The sequence below is a fragment of the Thamnophis elegans genome, chromosome 3, assembly GCF_009769535.1.
Source record: "Thamnophis elegans isolate rThaEle1 chromosome 3, rThaEle1.pri, whole genome shotgun sequence".
Classification (NCBI taxonomy): domain Eukaryota; kingdom Metazoa; phylum Chordata; class Lepidosauria; order Squamata; family Colubridae; genus Thamnophis; species Thamnophis elegans.
The window spans coordinates 44,475,636-44,500,833 of NC_045543.1; the positions used below are offsets into that span (position 1 = coordinate 44,475,636).

Genomic DNA, 25,198 nt, shown 5'->3' on the forward strand with positions numbered 1-25,198 from the left:
ATACTGCATTCAGTTTTGGTCGCTACAATGTAAAAAAGATGTTGAGACTCTAGAAGGAGTGCAGAGGAGAGCAACAAAGATGATTAGGGGACTGGAGGCTAAAACATAAAAGAATGGTTGCTGGAATTGAGTAATTTAGTTTAAAGAAAAGAAGGACTAGGGATGACATGATAGCTGGTCAATTCACACCACTTGTCATTTTTAATATTTATCCTGACTCCCAAAACCAATTAATAACGAATACCAAGGTACCACTATATTTGTATTGATCTCTTTGAATCAGTGTTACTCCTTACAACTGCCTGGACAAGGCCCTGAGGTTATCTTGGCAAAGTTTCAGAAATGGTTTGCCGTTGCCTGCTTCCCAGGGCTGAGAGGGAGTGACTGTCCCAAGGTCATCCAGCTGGCTTTGTACCTAAAGAGGGACTAGGGAAAAAATTATAACAGAGTTACTGTACCTTTCTTTTAAAATAATCGCAACATGGTTATACAGCGCTCTCTCTCTCTCTCTCTCTCTCTCTCTCTCTCTCTCTCTCTCTCTCTCTCTCTCTCTCCCCCCCCCAAGGTCATCCAGCTGGCTTTGTACCTAAAGAGGGACTAGGGAAAAAATTATAACAGAGTTACTGTACCTTTCTTTTAAAATAATCGCAACATGGTTATACAGCGCTCTCTATCTATCTATCTATCTATCTATCTATCTATCTATCTATCTATCTATCTATCTATCTATCTATCTATCTATCTACTCTATCCCCCAATGCATGACTTTAGAAATTGGAAGACAATTGAATCACATATGCCACCATCAAAATTACTCTTACTGAACCACTATGAAATACAGAAATCAACTGTACTGTAGTTTACAACATAGTGAACTAGAGAGGCAGCAAACTTGGCATTAAGGTGCTGATATCTGTGGATGAGTGGTGTGAATTGACCAGCTGCAGAATTGGCCAGCCAGTTTTTTAGTTGTTGGAGTAGTTAAGATTAAACTATGAGTTCCTTTCCAAGTTCCTTTTCTCAGTTGCTTTGAGATTTGGAAAAGCTCCACCTGCATCCTTGCGACTGTACAATGTCTGCTATTTGAAAAATGTCATAACTGATAAAATATTAACATGACATAACTGTATGGTGTTCACAGAAATAGCACAACATTGGCACTTTTCTTTTGGGGCTTTTGAATGCCCTTCCCACTTGCTTTACAACCATATTTTATTGAGAAAGTTAGAGATCTTTGCTCAGGGGCAGGTGAGGGCAGTGTTGGTGGCAGTTCTCATGTCTCTAAAGATGCAAACTTGCTTCCTAAAGCTATCACCATCAATCGGAAACTGATTGCCTTTCAAACTACAGAGGTTTTGACATGGCATTATTTATCCACCGTCCATCATACAATATATAGACACATCATGCACACACTTAGCTAAAAAGTATTTTTGCAAGCAAGAAGCATTTCTTTTCACTTTACCACACCTTTATTGGTAGAACTCTCAGCCTTTCCATGGTATTTAACTCAGACAAGCAAGGACTCAGTAAACAGAGCACAAAATATATCTTAACTCTTGAGTGGAGTGGTGGGGGGGATGGATGATCTTTCCTTCTGTTGGGTGTGGTGTGCATTCTTTCGCCTACAGGGACTCACCTAGTGCTTGGGCAGGGGTGGTTGGTCTCTTGAGGATCCAGGGGGGTTGGTGGTTGGTTGGGTGTGTCCTAGCCTTGGAGGAAGGATCCAGAAGAGGTAGGAACATCTGCTTGACACTTGCCCTATGGAATATCAAGTCCCCAAACAACACCTCTGCTAACCTTCTGGAAGTCTCTCCATATGTGATTGGGTCAACAGACCTGGAAGTTGCAAAGGAATGGTGATCTGAGGAAGTGACTCTATTGTTCACAATGCCTGACTCACTCCCTCTCTCTCCCTCCCTCCCTCCCTCTCTCTCTCTACTTTTTAATAGTAATTTCCATTTTTGTATTTATTATTTTTTTAAAAAAATGTCTTCAAGGTTTGATTGCATGCTGCCCAAAATCACATTTTGTGAGATGGGCAGCCATATAAATAAGATATACACTTACATACATAAATACATCAGGATGGTGACAGGTAGAAGAAGCATGACAGCCATTTCGGATGGGCCACTCTCAGGGACCCGATGTTTGCAAGTAGACCCACTCTATGACCCTGGGTTATGTATCATTTGGGTTATAGCAGTATTTCTCAAGTAGCTACTTGAAAGATTTTCTTTGTCCTTTTTTTTTAAATGGGAGCAGAGTATATACCCCTGTTAACTCAGGATGCTTTCATAGTACATTAATTGGCACCACAGGTGTACATTGGAGGAGGCAGAGACTTTAAAAGTGGTTTCCAAACTGAAATTTTAATATAAAAGAGGGGAGAAAAGCAGTGGTGGGATTCAGCCAGTTCGCACCTATTCGGGAGAACCGGTTGGTAACTTTCTAAGTAGTTCAGAGAACCGATTGTTGGAAGAAATCTCCTTTTGTTTTTTTCCACTTTACAGGGCTAATCCTGTAAGGAAGGCAGGAAGCTTGAGTTGGCCACACCCACCCAGTCACATGACCACCAAGCCCCACCTACCCAGATGGTCATTAGGGAAGAGAACGAGTTTTTAAATTATTTGAATCCCACCACTGGAGAAAAGTATGTACACAAGTCGGTGGGTTTCAAAAATTTTTAGAACCTTTTCTGTAGGTGTGGCCTGCTTTGTGGGAGTGGCTTGCTAGCCATGTGACCGAGTGGGAGTGGCTTGGCAGTCATGTGACTGGGTGGGTGTGGCCAACTTGTAAAATGTGGTGAAGCTCACTTAACAATGCACTTGCTTAGCAACCAAAATGTTGGCTCAGAAACTCTGGCATTTGAAGCACGCAAGTCTTAAAGCTGTCAAGTTACAAGACCCTTGCACCCCTCACCCTATAGAAAAAAAAACCCAGGGGTGTTCAAACCTGACAGCTTTAAGACTTGTGGACTTCAACTCCCAGAATTCCTCCTCTCGCTCTTTATCTTGATGATGTATGGACGGGTGGGGAGAGGGAGCTGGAACCGGTTCTAAACAGCACTGTAGATTTGTGGAACCTCTTCTATAGAAGAGGTTAGAACTGGCAGGAACCCACCCCTGACACAAGTGAAGAACAATCAGTTAAAACTACTGAATTTTAATTACATTTAAATGTAAACAAAATCTAGGGCTGTGATGGCGAACCTATGGCACAGGTGCCAGAAGTGGCACACAGAGCCCTCTCTGTGGGCACGCGCACCGTCACCAGTTGCTCTTCCGGGTTCAGGCGCTCTGGCACACCCGCTCCAGTTTCGGCAGTCGATGCCGAAAAGGTTAGCAATCTCTGATCTAGGGAATGGAACTTCTCACGTACCACTCAAAAATCACTTTTTGAAATTTCATTTTTGAGAAAGATTCACAGCTCCATATTCAGCAGGGATTAACCAAACTTCTGGTGAGTTGGTTAGTTAAGCAGGTATAAGATGTTAATACACCATGAAGTGGTTTAAATTTAATTCAGGAATGTATTTTAATAATGAAAGACTAAAAACCCAATAAAATTAAACATGAGATCTGTAGGCCAAAAAGAAGCCTGTATCCTTAAAAAAAAATTAAGGAAAAAAAATTGTTTCAGACCAAGCACAAAAAATAAAAATACAAGTAAAGAATCAATGAAGAAAAAAATTCACAAGATTTAAAGGCTACATGAATAAATATGGCCACTCTGCCAAATGCAATGCCTACCTTGCATCATTTATCTGCCCTTGACTTTAGAGGTGGTTATTATTATACTTGGATTTCAGTTTCAGGGAAAAATTATATTTTCAGCAGCATTTCATCCATATCTACCAAATCTTTCACCTCATTGTATTTTAGTATACTATAGCCGGAAGTTGCCCATTATTGCATGAACAGATTAAAAATTAATACAAGTTGGTATTTATATAAATCTTGAAAATATTTCAGGGTGTAATTAAGCTTCATTGGTAACTTACTCTGCAGAACATATCATTTTAGTAATCTAGTGTTGCTCCAAATTCTTAGCTTTATTATGGGGAAAAAATTCTGATGATGACTAAAATAATCCTAAAGCAGAAATAAATTTCCTAACAGCTTTGCAAAAATAACTCTATTTATTCAAACATTTATCTCAGAAATCACAATAACTGTTCACGTAATCCAAACTATCATTACACAATGATTCCATTTAAATGTTAGTTTGTCTTTGGATGGTCAGACCTTAATTTGTGGCATAATGTTGTAGGATGTTGCTGTTATTCCTTCCCCCCAATGATGGGTTTCTGTGCCTTTAATTAGAAGCTACTCATTAGTAAATGTAAACATTTTAGCATGTTTGGTATGGCAGGACAATATCACAGATTGTCCTGCCCCTTATTACATTCCATATTAAAATAATATTTTCCTTGTCATAAATAGAAAACATGAAGGCAAGCAGTAATTTAACTGCTTTTCCCATCAAGGAAATAGATACTGATTCATTTTGATACTGCAAGCACAATATTTGAAGAAAAATAGAAGAACCCTGCGGAGAAGACAATCTAGATTCTAGAAGCATCCTGGCTAGAAGTGGTGGGCCATACCAGGTAGAACCTCCTAGCTGAATCTTGCTGATCTCAAGAAGTTTGTGCAAAATTGGATTTTATTAATATTAGAATGAGAGATCACCAAGAAATCTCAAGACTACAGTTGGGGATTGGGAAAATGAAACACACACACACACACACACCTAAATAAGACAATCACGACCCACCTGCCTTGTAGTCAAAGAAATCACATGTTCATTAAGTTATCAAAAACTCAGCTCAGCTCAAGGGAATGGCCCCGTTACTCTATTCTAAATGTTGCACATACAGCAGAATGCAAGACAGTGCAGAAAAGCTCTCTGTGATGTTCCCACCTACTAGTTTTCATTCAATCTGGGGTAAGGGAATTGCTTTCCAAATTTGATTGAAAAGAAGAGAGCTGGAAGAGGTGAAATTCTCATGGTGGAATGGGATACCCTTGCACTTCTTTTAGTGAAGAGGTGGCAAAGGAACGTGCAACTATGCTATCCTTTACTATTTCATCTTCTCAGGAGCAGACAGCACACTACTGGTTCTCACACTGAATCCCAGAGTAAAGCATTATGAAGGAACCACCACACCCCTTGGGCTTTTTTTTTAATTACATTAGGGAGAGTGGAGAGAGAATTCCAAAAAATAAAAAAGAGATTTCTCCAAACACTATTGGCCAGACAATAAAGCAGCTCAAAACACCATCAAGAAAGAACTTTCCAACTACCTGAAATATGAGAAAAATAGAAACCTCTCTTTGAAGGGGGAGAGGGAGCTGGGAATCCCTTTTGATAAATTGCAAGGCATGTTTTGGCACAGCCTTAGCAGAAAGTCTTAAGAGTAAATTATCTGCATTCAAGTATATCTACATAAGGTATATAAACTTCTCTGTGCAACTGACTGTGATTTCCCTTCCTCATATGAATGTATACACATTCAAACAAATGTGGATAAGTTTTCCTTGCAGCTTTCCCTCCGTATCTGAATAATTAAGGAAGAGGATTATAGCTTTGTATGAAAAGTTGTACAGAATCTCTACTAAGTCTCCCTTCAGCCTTTCATCTGAGAGTAAAAAAAAGCAAACGCTTAAGAGCTCTAAGTAGCACCGTTGTAAAAGCAGTTTTTAATACACAACAGGACAATCGTATGCATGGCTGATCAGCAGTAAGTTTTTGAGCGTAAGGGTTTTCTGCTCAGTTCAGTGCTTATTGCTTGCAGTTTAAATTTCTGTTTAGACCTTTTACCATAATTTACAATATTTTTTAAAATCCTGCTTTTATTTACTAACCAGGTGGCTCGTTTGAGAGGATCCTTAGCCCACTTCATCTCCTAACTCCTAACTCCGGCCCCGGTTAAGGGCACGATTCATTCCATTTACACCTTTTCTGTGTGCAGTAACTATAATATATGTTGCCTAAGCAGCATGCCGGTATCCTGAGAAAATACATAAATCACGTACTGCTCCAGAATCTCAGTGGCTCTTTTATAGATTCATTTGTCAAGAAGGAAGGAGAAATGTTAAATTGGTAAAGAGGACTTTCCTGGATGGACATTTCATAGTATAATACCAAGAATTTTCCTCCTTGCTTTGGCTTTGTGAGAATTCTCAAGTTTAGGGCTAAACATCTGAGTCACAGGGAAGGTTGCACTCACTCCTGCTCTTACTCCAGGTCCTCTCCCCTTCCAGCACATCCAGAGAATTACTGTAGGATCTGGGCATGGGATTCCAGGATTGCCGGGCAACTGGTGTGCAGCTAATGGGGGAAGAGATGGCTCCAATTGTTGACAGATTCTGCTGGTTGCGGGTTGCATTCCTGGAATTCGTGGTGCTTTTCTTCAGTCTCAACTCTTTGCAGCATTGGCCGAAGCTAAAAGTCAGAGTGATGCCTCCGATAATTTCCAGGCAGCTCCCTAAGTATCCAAGAACCAAGCAGTAGGCCACCCGCATGGTAGTAGATGGAGGAGAAGGTAAGACATACAATTCATGATTGTACCATGAAACTGCAATCAAACTCAGCAAGCCAGAAACAAAGAGCACCAGGCCGCCTAGCCCCGCGAGCAAATGGTGGGGCATTTCCTGCCAACATCGCACGCCCAAGGAAGTCACAATCAGCCCCACGACTGTGACTGCCAGAGAAGAGGGCATGAGCCCTCTGGCCACTTGCACTGGCAGCTGGTTAAAGTAACCAAAGGTGTCTTCGATGTTGCATTTGTTTGTGGGGTCACTAATCTGCTCATTGCAAATATCCCAGATCCCTTGGTGCTGAATCACATCTCTTGGCATGTCAGGTAATCCAGTCACATCTCTCCAGCTGGGGGCCAGCGTGCTTGTCAGGTTCAACACAAGGCCACAGGGACCAAGCACAATGCCCACAATCATGGGGGTCGGAGTCCGCATGCTGCTGACCAAACAATCAAGCCTGAGAAGCTGTTACAGGAACCAGAAGAGGTTTCACCTTCTAGGTTGGCCTGCCTAGATAAGATTCCCTGCTAGGCTTCTGTTGGTGATTTCTGCTGAAAAAAAGATTCTGGATTAGGGTTCAGGAAATCCGGCCATTCAGGATTCAGGTTCTCCACATACAAGCCCCACATTTACTGCAGAATTCCTTTAACTCCCTACTCTGCCAGGAAGAGAAACTGCAGCAAACCGTTGGGTTACTCTATTTCTCACTTTGCTAAAGCCCAACGCAATTTATGAAACATTTTCTTCATTCTAAATTCTGCCTCCTTTCCCCAGTGCTAAAGAGATCATTTTCCTCCCTCCCCCTGTAATCAGGAGTGGCTCCTGAAATATGGTAGATTTTTCTTTCTCTTGAGTCCCTCCCAAGAGTGCCCCCTTCTAAAGTGTACTTTGCATGGACCCTCCCAACAAGGAAGGTCAATGGCAGCCTAAGGATCTTTTTCTTCCCTTTCAAGTTTAAAGATGGTTTGAGGATACCCCTCCTGAAATCCTGAAGCTCCCCCTGACTTGGAATCAGACATCAAAGAGAGCAAACATTTACCGTACCTGTCCACCTGCTCGGTCCTACTGCAGGCACACCTGTGACGTCCATTGTCTTCCCTCCCTCCTGTATGTACCCAGCTAAACGCACTCAGCTACTCCGACCGAAACCTCTTTGTATACAGAGAAACTGAATGCTGCTGTCGTCGCGAAACTTGTTCTATGTTGCACTTTATAGGCAAAAGGGGAGGGGAGGAGAAAGAAAACAGAAGTGGAACCAGGAAGGCTTTGTATCAGGAGTTGCCAAGTTGGTGACTTCAGGAAGGTGGGGTTTGCTGGAGAAGAACATCACACCTGCTTCTCTGTGTGCAAGACACGTAGTGATTTTTTAATTCTCCTGAGTAAAGGTCAGCTCTCATTGCTCAGGCTGCACAGACCATCTAAACAATCACCAATCCAAAGCAGCATTGCTTGTGTAAGTATTTTAAAAGATAAGCATGCATATGGCACTAATGCCCTGAAAGGAAGAGCAGCGAGGGCTGCTTCTGAATCTGCCAAGGGAGAATAATTGTCAAAAGTGGGATGAGGAAAAGATCAGCATTTTAAGGAACTGATTAAACCATTCCTTTGCCACTTTTTAAGAACCTTTTTGTGCAGTACAGCTTTGGTATATTTTTAATTCCTTCTCACTCTCATTCCCCCTGTCTTGGTTTACCAACTTGCTGGCCAAACAATGTAGCAGGAACTTAAAGAGCAGCTTCCTAAGCAGATGCTGGCAGATACTCAAACATGTTTCAGCTGTTGATTTCTGCACACTAGACAGGAGCGTGTTTCCTTATGTCTTACCTGGTTGTTTAACAATCTTTGGGAGGCCTTTACATCACGTTGGTTGTTTTTCTCAGTGGCAAGTACACCTAGTTGTATCCCTTGAGTAAATCATTGTTCAAAAAAACCAATTCTGACGCTGGCAAGGAGCCTGGGGTGTTCTCCTGGGAATGTGCTGTAATAAGGGTGGGAGTGGTGGGGGAGGGGAATTGATTGACTATTGGACCGTATTGCCATACTTCAGAGAACAAAGCAAAGGCAGAATGTAGAGACTGGTACAAGGAGATTTAGAAAATCTTTAGAATCTGCATATACTTTCTAGATCAGAGAAAGTTTTCCTTTTTCCCAACATAAACTGGATCACAGCAAAGCCTTTGAGTTGAGCTCAGCCCTTGGTGACTTCATGAGTCCTACAGGAGACTTTGTGTAGGTTTTTTTGGCAACAGTACAGAGGTGACCTACCTTTACCTTCTCCTGGATAGTTTTGACTTTCCCAGTCTAGCCTACAACCCAGCATTTCATGATTCCCATCTACTGTAAATACTAATTGGGTCTGCTCTTGCTTAGGGTCTTTAGATCATGATCTCTATTCATTCTTTTTGCTACAGGAGGGGGCATGTATAAATAAGGATTATTGTGGATAATGTGGCATCTTGACACCAAGCCTTATTTTGCTTCTTAAGTTTCTGCACTGGTCAGCAGAGGGCAGCAACTGCTGATAAATAAACAAGGGTGTGGTTGGGTAGTGAGGGAAGGGACAAGAAATAATTTGGGCCAAGTCTTCGGGCAAGTATAAACACTGCCCCTGCTTTTCTTTTCCATAGCCACAGTGCTGTTCAGTACAGTATTTCTGCCCCTGGAATGTGTACTTGTTGCTAAAGATCAGAGCAACCGATTAGAAACTAGCATGCTTGTGCAGGGAAATTATATTTTTCAAGCAAATACTTGCAATATTGATTTTCTTGGTAAATGCACACCTATTACTCATCACGTCTTCCCTCCTTCTCCAGGTATGTATGTGTGTACGTGTGTGTATTTGTGGTGCAATGAATGCACTACAGATTGTAATAGCGGGTTTCTGCTTATGATTAGATGCTTGTCAGGCCCCCAATGCTCTATGTGGAATTTCAGGTGTCTTTGCATGTGTGTATATAGTACTGCCTCTCTTCACTGTAGAAAAAAGCATACATAACATTATGAAAATAGAATTAGAGTCAAAAGCTTATTTTCACAACTCTTCATTTTGACTCCACCACCACCTAGTGATTAAATTGTGTAATGTTTCTGTATCCACATAACCCAACAACTTCCCACTATAGCGTGGTTTGCCGACCTTGGCAACTTCAACACCCAGAATTTCCCAGCCAACAATTGCAATTTTATTTATTTATTTATTTATTTTGCTGCCCACCTCACTATCCAAGATGACGATGGGCTCTAATACGCAAACTCCCCAGCCAGCATATGCAAATGGTATTATCATAAAGAGGTATATGTGCTACTGGAGGTCAATAAAAAAGAGATGACGGCCACTTCACAAGCATATTTCAGTTATGATCAGTCTGTTTCCTTAGGCCCAGTAAAGCCATAGTCTTCTGTTCCTCATCTTAGAAAGAAAAGCAAAAAGAAGAAAAAGAAATTAGAAAATGCACCCACTCTCGTTGTAGAAATGTATCATTGAATTAAAACAAAAACTACAATTCTTGGTTGAGTTCCCTTGTGGGACACTTTCTTAAATAACTGTGTTTTTTCAACCTATTGTGTTTAATTTTTTATTGGCATCGCGGATTGCATTAGCCATCCTGTTTTGATTAAGTCACACATTGTTTGGTTCACCGTCCTAAAGGCTGTGTCTTAAATCATGGTAAATAAATCACTAAACGACAGTGCAAAATGTGACCAGAATCAAAGCCTAAACATGCATTCAAGGAATGCCTTCTGAAACCCTTCAAGAGTATCAAGTAATGGCACACAGCTATATATCAAGTGTTCCTCTTCATGGCTTTTATAGTTTTAAGGAGTGTGTTTTCCTACTATCTCCTACAACAGCCAACTGGATGCCCCTGCCTAGGATGCGTTGCCTGTCATATTATGAGGAAATGCAAAGGCAGCAAAATCAAATAAATAAATACAACTGCAGAAGGCAACATTCAACTTGTGAAAAGTTTCCGGTTGGTTTGGTTTCAAATACTCTGCCTCTCTGCCTCGAATTGGAGCATCTCGAACAAGGGGAGAAATCTCTGAGAACTAAAAGGGGTTGAGTCTCAGCATGGCGGCAATTGGTTCATATGTTAATGTTTTATTATGCGATGGTCAGTGCAACCTTGTCTTCTAGACTTGCTTTCCATTATTGCTCTGGGAGAAAGAGAAGGGAAACAACTGGATCACTTACTCATTACTTTGGATATTTCACATTGTGAACCAAATGTGACCCAAGAGAAAAACCAACACTTATTAACAATCAAAGGATGGGTTTACAGAACTCCTTGTCTTGCTGGGAGGTTTCTGGGAAAACTGTATCAATTATACAACATTAATTTTAAAAAAAATACTTGGCTTCTAAAATTGATACAAATCACACAGGTCCACTTTTTTAATATAGAATTTGGGTCATTTTAGTGCAGAACATCTATTGTCCAGAGGCAGCAAATATCCACACAGAAATATCTTTCTAAATCTGCTCTCATATTTGGAGGTTTTGGTCTGCTTTTTAAAAAAAATTCTCCAGAAGTGAAGCCTTGGTTCGTGAACATCTTCGTTCTTCTGCAACTCTGAAATTTAAAGGATGAATTGAAAATGGCAATTCAAGTTTAATAGGTGTTAATGCCAAGAGAATCTAAGAGGATGTCCAAACATGATCTGACAGTTATCCTATGTTGGATTAAGACCATAATTCTTTTTGTCATTTATTCAGTGAAATGTTTTTGGTAGGCTGCAGCAAAACCCCTATGGCTTGTTGATGGTATTCATGAAATTAAATGTTCAGTGATTACCAGCAATATCATTCAAGTTATTTATTTTTGGTCCCAAGAAACTTGAGTGGGAATCAAGTCAAGATAATTTGTGTTTGCAATCATGGAATTAATTTGAAGATGGATAGAAGGAAGGGAATGAATGTTGAATACCTTGATCTTGATTGATTAAAGCAGGGGGTTGACTAGAACATCTCTAAAGTCCTTTCCAAATCTGTTATTCTGATTCCCTAGGCTCAGGGGAACCATGCATCTTCTGGCCATTGAGGAAAAGATCAGTAACAGCTCCTTTTTAGCCTGAGTCTGTGAACCCCCTTCCCTATTTATGACATTTTATGGCTGTCCAGCTAGAAGCAAGGGGATATGATCCGGGGCTGGGGTGGGGAGTAGTTCCAATTCATTTTGAGTTTTATATTCAGATCAGATAACAGCTGATCAAAGAGTTACAAGGTTATATACAAGTAACCTTCTCTCCAAGTATGGCAACCAAATTAGCTTATCAGTTCTTATGAAATCTTCCTTTCTCTTTCTCTCCCTCTCTCTTTTCTGGCTTTCCACTTTTCAAAGTCTAGGAATCCAAATGCTCATGTTCAACGTCATCACCCCCTTTAATTATTGGCAGTGGCAATATTTTGAAACTCTGCAAAGTCTTGGAGTTCTTGGAATCTTGCAAATCTCGGAATTCTTTCCCAAGGCAACAATACACACACATGAACACACACATGCACACACACATGCACACACACACACGTTTCTTAGATATGGCTTCATTTCTGTTATCATGTACTGACCAACAGTTCCAATTTGGCCATGAATGACTCATTTTTTTCAAGATACAGATCTGATGCAAAAGCATGTCTTGATCAATCCTAAAACTTCAGGGTCACTACAGCCATCTTCTCTTTGCTATGGTGAGATACACAGACACCCTTTTAAAAGAAAAACAAAACAAAACTTAGTTTTCCCTTTTAAATCACAATACAAAGAGGAAAATCAGCCATTTGGTTTGAATGGCCCATGCAGTTGATTCCCCCCTCCTTTCCTCCCTCCCTCCCTCCCTCCCTCCCCCCCTCTCTCTCTCCCCTCTCTCTGAAACATTGGGGGAAATGATTGGCTGAGAAATGGTTTGCCCTGCAGGACAGTGGGAGTGGCCATGACATAAGAGCCAAGGCAGCTCTGAGTTCTAATCCTTTTAGGTATGAAAGCCGGATGGGTAGTTTTGACTCAGTCACTCTCTCTCAGCCCAGTGCACCTCACAGGTTTGTTGTGGAGAAAATAGGAGGGGAAAGCACAGGTAGCCCTAACCTCACCACCACAATTAAGCCCAAAATTTGTATTTTTAAGTGAGACATTTGTTAAGTGAAATTTGCCCTATTTTACGACATTTCTTGCCACAGTTGTTAAGTGAATTGCTAGATAACCTGGCTGTTAAGTGAATCTGGCTTCTCCATTGAATTTGTTTGTCAGATGGTCGTAAAAGGATCCTATGACTCTGGAACGCTGCAACGGTCATAAATATGAACCAAGCGTCTGAATTTTGATCCCATAATCATGGGGATGCTGCAAAGGTTGTAACTGTGGAAAATGGTCATAAGTCCCTTTTTTCTGTGCTGTTGTAACTTTGAATGGTCAATAAGTGAACTGTTGGAAGTCAAGGACTATCTGCATTAGTATGTTCACTGCCTTGATTATTTATAAAAATAATAAATAGAATAGAATAGAATAGAATAGAATTCTTTATTGGCCAAGTGTGACTGGACACACAAAGAATTTGTCTTTGGTGCATATGCTCTCAGTGTACATAAAAGAAAAATAAAATACAATACATTCATCAAGAATCATAAGATACAACACTTAGTTATAGTCAAAAGTTACTAATAAGCAATCAAATTATACTAGGAAACAAATAAAACAATATTGTTTTACAATATAAATTGCAAAGATACAAGCAACATGTTTATAGTCATAAGTGGGAAGAGAGAGATACTAGGAAGGAAGAGAAGAATAATAGTAATGCAGTCTTAGTAAATTATTTGATAGTGTGGTGGGAATTAGTTGTTAAGCAGAGTGATGGCATTTGGGTCCTTGTCCTTGTGTCTAGTTGTTCTGGTGTGCAGTGCCCTATAGCTTCATTTTGAGGGTAGAAGTTGAAACACTTTATGTCCAGGATGCGAGGGGTCTGTAAATATTTTCACAACCCTCTTTTTGACTCGTGCAGTGTACAAGTCCTCAATGGAAGGCAGATTGGTAGCAATTGTTTTTTTCTGTAGTTCTAATTATCCTCTGAAGTCTGTGTCTGTCTTGTTTGGTTGCAGAGCCAAACCAGACAGTTATAGAGGTGCAGATGACAGACTCAATAATTCCTCTGTAGAAGAGAATCAGCAGCTTTTTGGGCAGTTTGAACTTAAATAAATAAATTTAAATTAAATTAAAAGTATAAATAAACAAAAGGCATGAATGAGCGGAACTTGCAACATAGGTTTTTCACATTGTGTTTTAGAGAACTTGAAGGGATTCCAGAGATTAAGACCATAGATAGATATAGATGTACAGATAGATGTAGATGATTATAGATAGATGGATGATAGGTAGATGATAGATGACAGATGATAGATGATAAGTAGGTAGGTAGGTAGGAAGGTAGATCGATCGATCGATAGATAGATAGATAAGAAGGAAAGAAGGGAGACAGGGGGAGAGAGAGAGAGAAGGAAGGAAGGAAGGAAGGAAGGAAGGAGAGAAGAAGAAAGTTAACTTGGAACACAACCAATTTTCTATTGTTAGAATTTTGCCTCTTGACTGGGGACTTTTTTTTTTAACTAGCTTTCTCTATTACCTGGAAATATTTGAAAACTCTTGCTGTAGAGTATGGTGGGGTAGTTATAAGCAAAAAAATCCCTGAGTGGGTCTCTTGAAACCAGCAATTTAAAAAAAAATTAAATCAGTATTCCATTTGATGGATAAAGCCTGCTTACATAAAACTCATTTATTATTTATTCTTGTATTGGGCAAGAAATAGATATACCATTTTCTTTTAATAATTAAACTGTATGTCAACTGAAACCACTATAGAACCTTTACGACATCATATGTAAAATAAAATTTTCAAGAGATGAGCTGAATCCAATAAATCACAAAAGTATATTTAAGAGCTTGCTGGTTTCTATATATTGTAATTTGTGAAATCTCTCCAAATCAGTTATTCTTGTTCATCAAAGTCAGGAAAAATCAAAAGAAAATGTTTTCTTGCCTTTAAAACAGCTTCTCTGCAATGTTATTTATTTATTTATTCATCTATCTATCTATCTATCTATCTATCTATCTATCTATCTATCATCTATCTATCTATCTATCTATCTATCTATCTATTTATTTATTTATTTATTTATTTATTTTGTCAAGCATGTATAAGATAACAGATATAAGCATAAACATGATTATGAATACAGGAAATGGATACGAATAAGTGGGGACAGTGAGATGGGAACGGTAAGCACCTCCTCCTTCCTCTCCCTCCATTGTAATTCTTTCTTTTCCTTTGAAAGACAGTGGGTTAAGAAAGAGAGGGGGTGGGAGAGAAAGAATTGCCCCTCATGTTTCTTACAGAGTTGTAGATCTGATGTTTCCAAACTTGGCAACTTTAAGGACTTCAACTCCCAGAATTCTTCAGCCAGCCTTTCTCCTTTAAAAGGCAGGAGGTAAAAAGAAAGAGAAAGACCATTTGGGTTTCTTGCAGAGATCTAGACCAGGGGTCTCCAAACTTGGCAACTTTGAAACGTGCGGACTTTAACTCCCAGAATTCCCCAGCCAACATGCTCCAGAGCTGGGGTGTAAAACTCAAGGCCCGGGGATTGGATCCGGCCTGTGGGACGCTTATATCTGCGCTGTGGGGCCGCTCTAGAAACAGCAAAACACTGGTCCGCAGTGCCTCTGCAACACGTGAGGTGTTGCCCTGTCAGCTGGCCAGCACACATGTGCGCACTGGCCAGCTAAGTTCAGTCTCTTTTAAAGCCATTTTTCGCCCTCCCCAGACTCCAGAGGCTTTATAGGAGCCTGGGGAGGGCAAAAACAGCCCCCTGTGCCCCACCAGAGGCCCTCCGGAGGCTTCAGGAGCTTCCCTGAAGCCTACAGAGTGCAAAAAACAGCCCTCTGGGAAAACCGGAAGTTTGGGGACGGACTTCCGGTTTGCTCGTAGGGCCGTGTTTACTCCTCCGGAGCCTTAAGGTTCCAGAGGACTAAAAACGGCCCTACAAGCAAACCGGAAGTCGGGCAAACCGGAAGTTCGGGGACATACTGCCGGTTTGTTTGTAGGGCCTTTTTAGTCTTCCGGAGCCTTCAGGGACCTTCAGGACGCTTCCCTGAAGGCTCTGGGGGACTAAAAATGACCCTACGAGCAAACCGGAAGTCACTTCACTAGCAGAGCATTGCAGGAGGCCATCGCAGACAAAAAATGGAGCTCGGAACCCTGTTTTTGCTGGCAAAGTGCTTGGACCACCACAGACAACCAAAAGGTGGGACGTGGAGCTGCCCAGGCATCCCGGCCACGCTCACCCCAGCCCCCCAAGGTCAAACACAGCCCTGATGCAGCCCTCAATGAAATTGAGTTTGACAACCCTGCTCTAGATTCTAGACTCTATACCAGCGATAATGAACCTTTTTTGGCTCGCTTGCCATAAGAGGGGGGGAGCGCACGGGGGGGTCATGCGCAACTGTGATGCACCCATAATGTAATGTGGGATCCCCCAGTGCGCATGCGCACATGACTTGGTGTTGCGTCCTCCCGACGCAGCCGACGAGCGGGGCCAGAGCCACAGGCTCCTAATTGGCCCCGGCGCGCCTGCCAGCTGGTGGGAAAATCACTAGCCACCAATTGGCCAGCCGCCTGACAGCGTCATATATAAAGAGCTGTCAGGCGGGAGAGCGCTGTCCGAGTTCTGAAGTTCATGTTGTGCTGTTAATAAACTTGTTCCTGTTGTGCTGTAAATAAACCTGTTATATTTTACCTCACGCCTCGTACTTAATACTGATCACTTCTGGTTTGCTCGGAGGGTCATTTTTAGTCCTCTGGAGCCTTCATAGAAGCCTCCTGAAGGCCCCTGAAGTCTCTGGAGGGCTTAAACTGGCCCTACGAGCAAACCAGAAGTCTGTTCCCGAACTTCCAGTTTGCCCATAGGGCCAGTTTTTTGCACTCCGGAGGCTTCAGGGAAGCTCTTGAAGCCTCCGGAGGGCTTCTGAAGGGACGGGGGAGCTGTTTTCACCCTCCCCAGGCTCTTATAAAGCCTCTGGAGCCTGGGGAGGGTGAAAAATGACTTTTAAAAAGGCTTAACTCAGTTGGCCAGTGTGCGCATGCGCACTAGCCAGCTGACAGGGCAACGCCTCACATGCCCTGACAAAAGCTCCACATGCCACTTGTGGCACATGTGCCATAGGTTCGCCATCCCGACTCTATACTGTTTTGTGTTTGGCAGATGGTGCATCAAACTGGTAAGCCTATTGTAAGGGGCATGTGTGAGGAAGGCACTCCATGGCAATGCTTCCACTGTTGTCTCATGACCCCACTTGTCCAAAAGAATATTTTATTCCACTGTCTTCTTGTCAGCATTCTATAGAAATGTAAACCCAAGCAACCATGTCGTGAAACTATATAGAGGTCCACATTTCTGCAGAGACCAGCAGATTTATAAAGCTATCCAGGAATATTTGCTTTCTGTAAATCACATAACTTTTCAATGTCCCACCATAGATTCCTAATTAAAGAGGCATATAAGAGAAAATGGGGAAGTTGTGCCTTCAAGTCAATCTTGACTCCTAGTAACGGCCTGGAATAGACTGATGTTTTCTTGGCAAATGTTCAGGAGTAGCTTGCGATTCCCTGCTTCCTGGGCTTAGAAAGAAGGACTGGCCCAAGGTCACCCAGCTGCTTTTATATCAAAACTAGGACTAGAACTCACAGTTTCTAGTTTTGTACCTTAAACCATTGCACCCAGGGGTGGAATTCAACCGGTTCGGACCGGTTCAGGCAAACCGGTAGCTCCTATGATCAGCTGGGGAGCGAACTGGTTCCCTCCAACAATCAGGTGGGGCCTGCCTGCCCGTGCGCTTTACTTACCTATATTCTCTCAGCTGATTCAAGTGGCAGAGTGGATTGCCGCACGTCAGGTATGTTACTCTCCAGAAGTAACAGGGAAGGTAAGTTTTGTTAAAACTGTGCACACGTGCGGAGCACGCAATCACCAAACCGATTGTTAAACCGGCAAGATCCCACCACCGACTGCACCCAACTGACTGTAGATATCATAATGTGTTAGACAGTTTTAAGAAAATGTAAAAAGTTTGAAGTATATTGAATACTGCAACATGCTCTACATGGGGCTGCCCTTGAGGAGCATCCAGCGACTTCAGCTAGTCCAGAATGCGGCCGCGTGAGCGATCGTGGGTGCACCTCGGTACACCCACATAACACCTATCCTCCGCGAGCTGCGCTGGCTACCTGTCGATCTCCGGGTGCGCTTCAAGATGCTACTTACCACCCATAAAGCCCTTCATGATAGTGGATCTGGATACTTGAGAGACCGCCTCCTGCCAATTACCTCCTTGCAACCCATTAGATCACACAGATTAGGCCTCCTCCGAGTTCCATCTGCCAGTCAGTGTCGACTGGCAACTACGCGGAGGAGAGCCTTCTCGGTAGTAGCTCCGACCCTTTGGAACGATCTCCCCGTGGAGATTCGTACCCTCACCACCCTCCAGACCTTCCACACAGCCCTTAAAATCTGGCTATCCCGTCAGGCCTGGGGTTAAAGAATGTAACTCACCCCCACCCGAATGGTATGAATGTTGTGCTCTATTTTTAATTATGTATTGCTCTTATGTGTTATTGTTTGTTATTGTTTGTATTCCCCCTGAGTCCCCCCAGGGAAAAGGGCGGCCTATAAATAAATTTCAAATACAAAATACAAAATACATTAGTGAACTTGACCAGTTCACACAACCTAATGGCTCTCTGCAGAATGACTGTTTCAGCATTGGTTGACTGGTCGATTGATCTGCGGTATAATTTGCCATTTGTTGTGAATGAAAGCCTCAAAGTAAAGCTATAGGAAATATGAATGAGGAGGCAACACAGCTAAGTATTATCCCAAAAGGAATTACTACAAAGTTCCTGTTATTTTAAAAAAATGCTTTTCATTGTGTTGCAGAAAATGACAGACTTTACACTTATCAGGATATTTGGCTGCCAGGTTCAGAAAGCTAGCACATGGCTAACATTGCAAATTCTGAACAACCTTCATTATCAAAGCACGTGTTCTTATACATTCTCAAAAGCAGCGCAACACAGAAATACTTAACTCATTTCTTATTGGTTATTTTAGGGGAAAAGCCTTATAAGTAGATGGGGGTCTTACTTCTCCTTTTGTTACAGGTATGGACTACGTGTCATTAACGAACTTTATTTGAACCTTGTTGTTTGGACTTTTGACATAGGGACGGTGGCTAGAACATCTGGTGGTTAGAGGCTGATGACATTTTCCTGTCCCTTTACGCGAGCTTCTAACTGTCCCTTTTATGCCACGTCTTCATTCTTATATTTTTAATCCATATTTTATTCTACTTTATCTGAGTACAAGCTGCAACTGTTGGGGTAACAAACTTACCTGCATAACCTTGGGGAAGGTTGATTTAGGAGCCACTTTCTTGATAGCCCTTCAGTATGGCTTGCGGATGGTGGAAACATTGCAGACTGATTGAAAAAATATCCCCGATTCAGGTTTCAACTTTGAGAATTGTGTGGCTTGGGATCTCAGCAATACCCCTGGAAGGTTTGGCAATCCTCCAATGGTTTTTTTTTTTTAACAAAAGAAATGAACTGGTGGGAAATGTGATGGTCCTGGCTGTGTATGCCATCGAGCACATCTGCAGCTGAATATGAGGCAAAGGCTCTTTCCTTTGATCTGCACACTTTTCTGGTAAATCTCTGTTATCATTTGGGGAGGGGGGAAGAGCCAAAAGAAAAGAACTTTTCAAAGGAAACATTTCATTTTGTAATGAACCAGTCAGGGGGTCTTCCAACCTGCTGTAGCTTGCTGGATAATCATGTCTTGCAAACTTGAAAGGAACCTAAATATCTGAGATAGAATTGGTATTTCATAACTCCCTCACTAATGAGGCACAAAATGTAGAAAGCAGGAGATCTAAATATGCAATCTGGAACCTGAAAGAATAAATTAGCAGATACATTCAAGTATTCCGTTTATAAACAACATGCCCTGATTTTGTGTGAATTATATATCCCTATTTGAGCAGTTAAAATAAATTTGCTTAGGTGGGAAACTTTGATTCACAGGATCTTGCCATGATAAAACCACCAAAGATAGACAAAGAATTCTTTGTAGAATAGGTTGCATTGCAGCTGCTCAGCAGCTGCATCTTGATAGTTATCTGAAATTCTCCAGTTACATATTAAAATGTGGAAATTTATTGCAATATCTTGCTGTTTGTGAAAGAAAACATCCCATTCCATAGAAACAGCCCTAGTGTTTGATCTATTATATAGTGAGATAAATTCTGAGCTATTCATTGGCAAAATGTATTTAATATTTCAGATCCAACAACTGGCTTTATGTGGAGTTCATGTGTTACCAAAAGTTCACAGCAGTGGTGGAATACGACCGTAATGCCCCAGTACGGGCATACCAGTGCCTGATGGGAGGACCAGGTACCGTTCCGGTACGGTGCTCCAGAGAGCCCACCCACCCGCTCTCCTTACCTCTATTTGAGCTGACTGGGGCATTTGCGCACGCACACGGGGTGTATGGCGCCTGCGTGATGTGCCGCCGAGCAGCTGGAGCATCACAGGTGGTGGGTATGAATGCGCAGGCTGCGCACGTGCACGTGGTGGACGCCCGGCCCTGTTGCAGCATACCGGTTGCAAAGGGAGCCAGAACCCACCACTGGTTCACAGACATACCTATCATGTACAGGTAGTCCTCAGTTTACAACCATTCATTTAGTGACCGTTCAAAATTATAACAGCACTGAAAAAGTGACTTATGATCACTGCAGCATCCCCATGTAATTAAAATACGGGCGCTTGGCAACTAGCATGTTTTTAGGATGGTTGCAGTGTGTCCTTTTTGTGACCTTCTGAAAAGAAAAGTCAATGGGGAAGCCAGATTGAGTTAACAACTATGATACTGACTTAACTGCAGTGATCCACTTAGCAACTGTGACAAGTAAGATCATAAAATGGGACAAAACTCACTTAACAACTGTCTTGCTTAGCAACAAAAATGTTGGGCTCAATTTTAGTCATAAGCCAAGGACTACCTGTACATTGAGGAAGTGAGTAAGTAAAAATTTATTTCTGACGTCCATTATCCAAATGGCAAGATATCATTTCCAACTCTGCCTATTTTTAAAAAAAATTTTCCCACATAAGAGTGTATTTAGAAGGGGTTTTTTTCAGCATGGTTAAAAATAATACAACAGCTCTTTAAGGGAAGTTCAGTAGAAGAATGTCCAATACCTAGAATATATGTAAAATATATGGGTATTAGAAACAATATTTGTGCAATGGTAGTATGAACTACAATTTTACTGAATCATCATTGGCCACTGATTTAATCCAGAATATAATCTGCAATATATAGAAACTTGCCAAGAGTGAAATAAATTTCAAGAGTTTGGAGGGACTGTTCAATGCTTCCAGTGAATTTAGACATTAGACATTTCTAAATTAAAACATATTTCTTCATTTGGGTTCAGAGAAGACTTTTTCTAACAATGCCAAATGCTACTTCAGGCACATTATTTTGTTGGCTCCACTTATTGCAATAAATATTTATGATTCTAGAATTATGCTGGAATGGTATTGACAATGCTATCATACACGGAAGCTGCACTGTTGGATAAAGTGAAAAGATTTAATTTTAAAAAGGGGGAAGTCCCAAACTACTGTTATTTGCCAGTATATATTTAAGTACTGCAAAAATGCATGTCAGGCCTGGAAGCCATCTTTTGCATTGGGCCGTCACACTTAATGCTGCGGGAAAATGGGAGGGGGGATTATATGGAGTATGGGAGATATATAGTCTAAATAACATTCCTTTCTCAGAGAGTCAAGAACATCTTGCCCTGCACTTGGAGTGGTGTGACTGGGAGGCATCTCCAGTTGGGACAGTGCCTGATTGGACCATGTGATGGATATGTGGGTGCTGGGCAGGGACTTGAACTTTCATTTGGGTGGATTCGGGTTTTCCCAGATGTGTCAATATGACATCTCTAATAAAATGGATTTTTGAGGAAACTCAAACCTCAGTGTCTTCTTTCATTAGGGGTGTTACTTGGAACCCTAACAATGCAATGTTTTTACATTGATCTGAATCATCCTGGTAAATGAGAATAATATTCAACTTAGCTCACTTGATTTTTGTAACTTTTCTTTTAATTATATAACAACTAGCACAATATTATTTTCCTGAGATTAAAACGAGAAAAAGACATAAAACAGAAAATGCACTTGGCTTAATGATGCTCAGTATCACACAGTAAGATAGAGAGAAAAATGATAGGCTCAACTAAAATATATCCAATTATTTTCCACCATCCTCTATTAAGATAATCTCTTATTTCTGAAACTAAAAAAGCACTTGCAACAATGTGAAGCGTTTTTAAGCCTTCCAAAATGAAAACCATGGTGTAAGGTTCATATCATGTAGACAGGTTGCAAAAATTATTACTCTTTGCCAGTTCCTTTCTGCTTACTTTCACCCTAATGGCTGTAACCTGGCAATGAAAAGAAATAATATACAGCAAATGTGTTTTGTATATTTTCATATCACATATACTTTGATCTTTGGTTGGACCAGGCTGGTGTATGCTTGAGTATTGTTCATATCTGCTATGGTTTCAAGAATTATGCAGTGTTATTAGAAGAAACGCCAGCCTAAAGATTACTTAATAGTATTTGTTTTCCTATGAAAAGCAGATTTGCAGGCCAGACTTTGGACTGTGTTCTTGATATTTTCAGCACAAAGTCTGAGTAGCAAAAGATGAGGGAATAATGGATCTCAGAACCACTGAACGATATCTTTCAGAGATCCTGGAGCACCGGGGAACTGCCAGAGGACTGGAAAAGAGCTGATGTAGTTGCCATCTTTAAAAAAGGGAAAAAAATAGATCCAGGAAATTACAGACCTATCAGCCTAACCTCAGTACCAGGGAACATTCTGGAAAAGATAATCAAGCAACGAATTAGTGAACACCTAGAAGTAAACAAAATAATAGCCAAAAGCCAACATCGGTTTGTCAAAAACAGGTCATGCCAGACTAATCTTATTGCATTCTTCAACAAAGTGACAAAATTAGTGGACCAGAGGAATGCTGTCGATATAATTTACTTGGACTTCAGCAAGGCATTTGATAAAGTAGACCATAACCTACTACCAGATAAAGTAGAAGAATGTGGATTAGACAGCATCACCACCAGATGGATTCGTAACTGGCTGACCAACCACACTCAACGTGTAGTCCTCAAAGGAACTGCATCTACATGGAGGGAAATATGCAGTGGAGTACCCCAAGGCTCTGTTTTAGGCCCAGTACTCTTCAACATCTTCATCAATGATTTGGATAAGGGAATAAATGGGAAACTCATTAAATTTGCAGATGACACCAAGCTGGCAGGAATAGCCAACACTCCAGAAGATAGACTTAAGATACAGAAGGATCTTGACAAACTTGAACATTGGGCACTATCTAATAAAATGAAATTCAATGGTGAAAAGAGTAAGGTTCTACATTTAGGCAACAAAAATGAAATGCACAGGTACAGTATAGGTCCGGGATGGCGAGCATATGGCACACATGCCACAGATGGCATGCGGAGCCATTTGTCAGGGCACATGAGGTGTTGCCCTGTCAGCTGGCCAGCACCCATGTGCGCGCTGGCCAGCTAAGTTCAGCCTTTTTTAAAGCCATTTTTCACTCTCCCCAGGCTCCAGAGGCTTTATGGGAGCCTGGGGAGGGCGAAAAGAGCCTTCCCCCCCCAGAGGCCCTCAGGAGGCTTCAGGAGCTTCCCTGAAGTCTCCAGAGTGCAAAAAACCAGCCCTATGGGCAAACTGGAAGTTCAGGAATGGACTTCCGGTTTCCTCGCAGGATCAGTTTAAGCCCTCCAGAGGCTTTAGGAACATTGAGGAGGTTTCCCTGAAGCCTCCGGAGGACTAAAAACAGCCCTACGAGCAAACTAGAAGTAAATATAGAAGCAAAAATCCTTCTTTCAAACTGCCTTAAGTTTTCTAGGGGATAAAAAACTGCTATGTCTACAGCTGAAGCAATCTATTCTCTTGTGTTTTATAAAAGAAACAGTCCATTCTACATTCTAAATTTAGGATGAAAAAAATAATATGTGCCCATAATTTTCTTTTTAAAATTCATTTGCATAACCTCAACTGATCATGAAAATAGTTCAGCAGGAATCTGACTCTTGTTGTCCCTTCTTCCCACACATTTTATTGAGAAAAAAACCACACACACACACACAAAATTTCTGTTTAGGATAGCCATATTAGAATAACAGAATAACAGAGTTGGATGGGACCTAGGAGGTCTTCTAGTCCTATCCCTTGCTCAAGTAGGAAACCCTATACCCGGGATGGCGAACCTATGGCATACGTGCCACAGGTGGCACGCAGAGCCATTTGTCAGGGCACGTGAGGTATTGACTTCCGGTTTGCTTGTAGGGTTGTTTTTAGTCCTGCGGAGGCTTCAGGGAAGCCTCCTGAAGGTCCCTGAAGCATCTGGAGGGCCTCCGGACGGGCGTGGAGGCTGTTTTCGCCCTCCCCAGGCTCCTATAAAGCCTCTGGAGCCTGGGGAGGGCGAAAAAAGCATGCAAAAATGGGGAAGATCGCCTCTCATGTGAGCATTATGGGTGTGGCACACCGCGCACGACCCCCCCTATGCTCCCCCCTTATGGCATGCTAGCCAAAAAAGGTTCGCCATCGCTGGTATATGTGGTACCTTGCTCAATAGTAGTAACTGTGAGAGGGATCTTGGAGTCCTAGTGGACAACCATTTAAATATGAGCCAGCAATGTGCAGCAGCTGCCAAAAAAGCCAGCACAGAGGGATAGAATCAAGATCACGTGAAGTGTTAATACCACTTTATAATGCCTTGGCAAGGCCACACTTGGAATACTGCATTCAGTTTTGGTCGCCACGATGTAAAAAATGTGGAGACTCTAGAAAGAGTACAGAGAAGAGCAACAAAGATGATTAGGGGCTGGAGGCTAAAATATATGAAGAACTGTTGCAGTAACTGGGTATGTCTAGTTTAATGAAAACCAGGACTAGGGGAGACATGATAGCAGGCTTCCAATATCTCAGGGGTTGCCACAAAGAAGAGGGAGTCACTATTCTCCAAGGCACTCGAGGGTAGAACAAGAAGCAATGGATTGAAACTGAAAAACAACTTAGAACTGAGGAGACATTTCCTGACAGTTAGAACAATTAATCAGTGGAACAGCTTGCCTCCAGAAGTTGCGAATGCTCCAACACTGGAAGTCTTTAAGAAGATGTTGGATAGCCATTTGTCTGAAATGGTGTAGGGTTTCCTGCCTAGGCAGGGGGTTGGACTAGAAGACCTCCAAGGTCCCTTCCAACTCTGCTATTGTATTGTATTGTATTGTATTGTATTGTATTGTATTGTATTGTATTGTATTGTATTGTATTGTATTGTATTGTATTGTATTGTATTGTATTGTATTGTAATTCACCCAGTCTAAACAAAACAAATCACATTATGGGTTATTGTAATGTTTAAACCAGGTGTCAATCGTGCAAAAAAAACCAATGCATTTTAAAATTAGTATAGTTTCATTGG

The 25,198-nt window shown here is 41.6% G+C and overlaps 1 protein-coding gene across 1 annotated transcript; it reads right to left on the reverse strand.

Annotated features, from left to right (window-relative positions):
• Window positions 1-4,166: 4,166 nt before the first annotated feature.
• Window positions 4,167-7,738, reverse strand: CLDN23 (claudin 23). The gene is made up of 2 exons (XM_032214017.1): window positions 7,590-7,738; window positions 4,167-7,093 (listed from the first exon to the last, which is right to left on the reverse strand). Exon 2 carries the CDS (start codon window positions 6,978-6,980, stop codon window positions 6,201-6,203), a length of 780 nt encoding a protein of 259 aa, XP_032069908.1. The 5' UTR covers window positions 6,981-7,093; window positions 7,590-7,738; the 3' UTR covers window positions 4,167-6,200.
• Between the last annotated feature and the right edge of the window lie 17,460 nt (window positions 7,739-25,198).

What these genes read in the sequence shown, in the direction of transcription:
- CLDN23 (XM_032214017.1), bottom strand. Translation starts at nt 6,980, where the DNA reads ATGCGGACTCCGACCCCCATGATTGTGGGCATTGTGCTTGGTCCCTGT.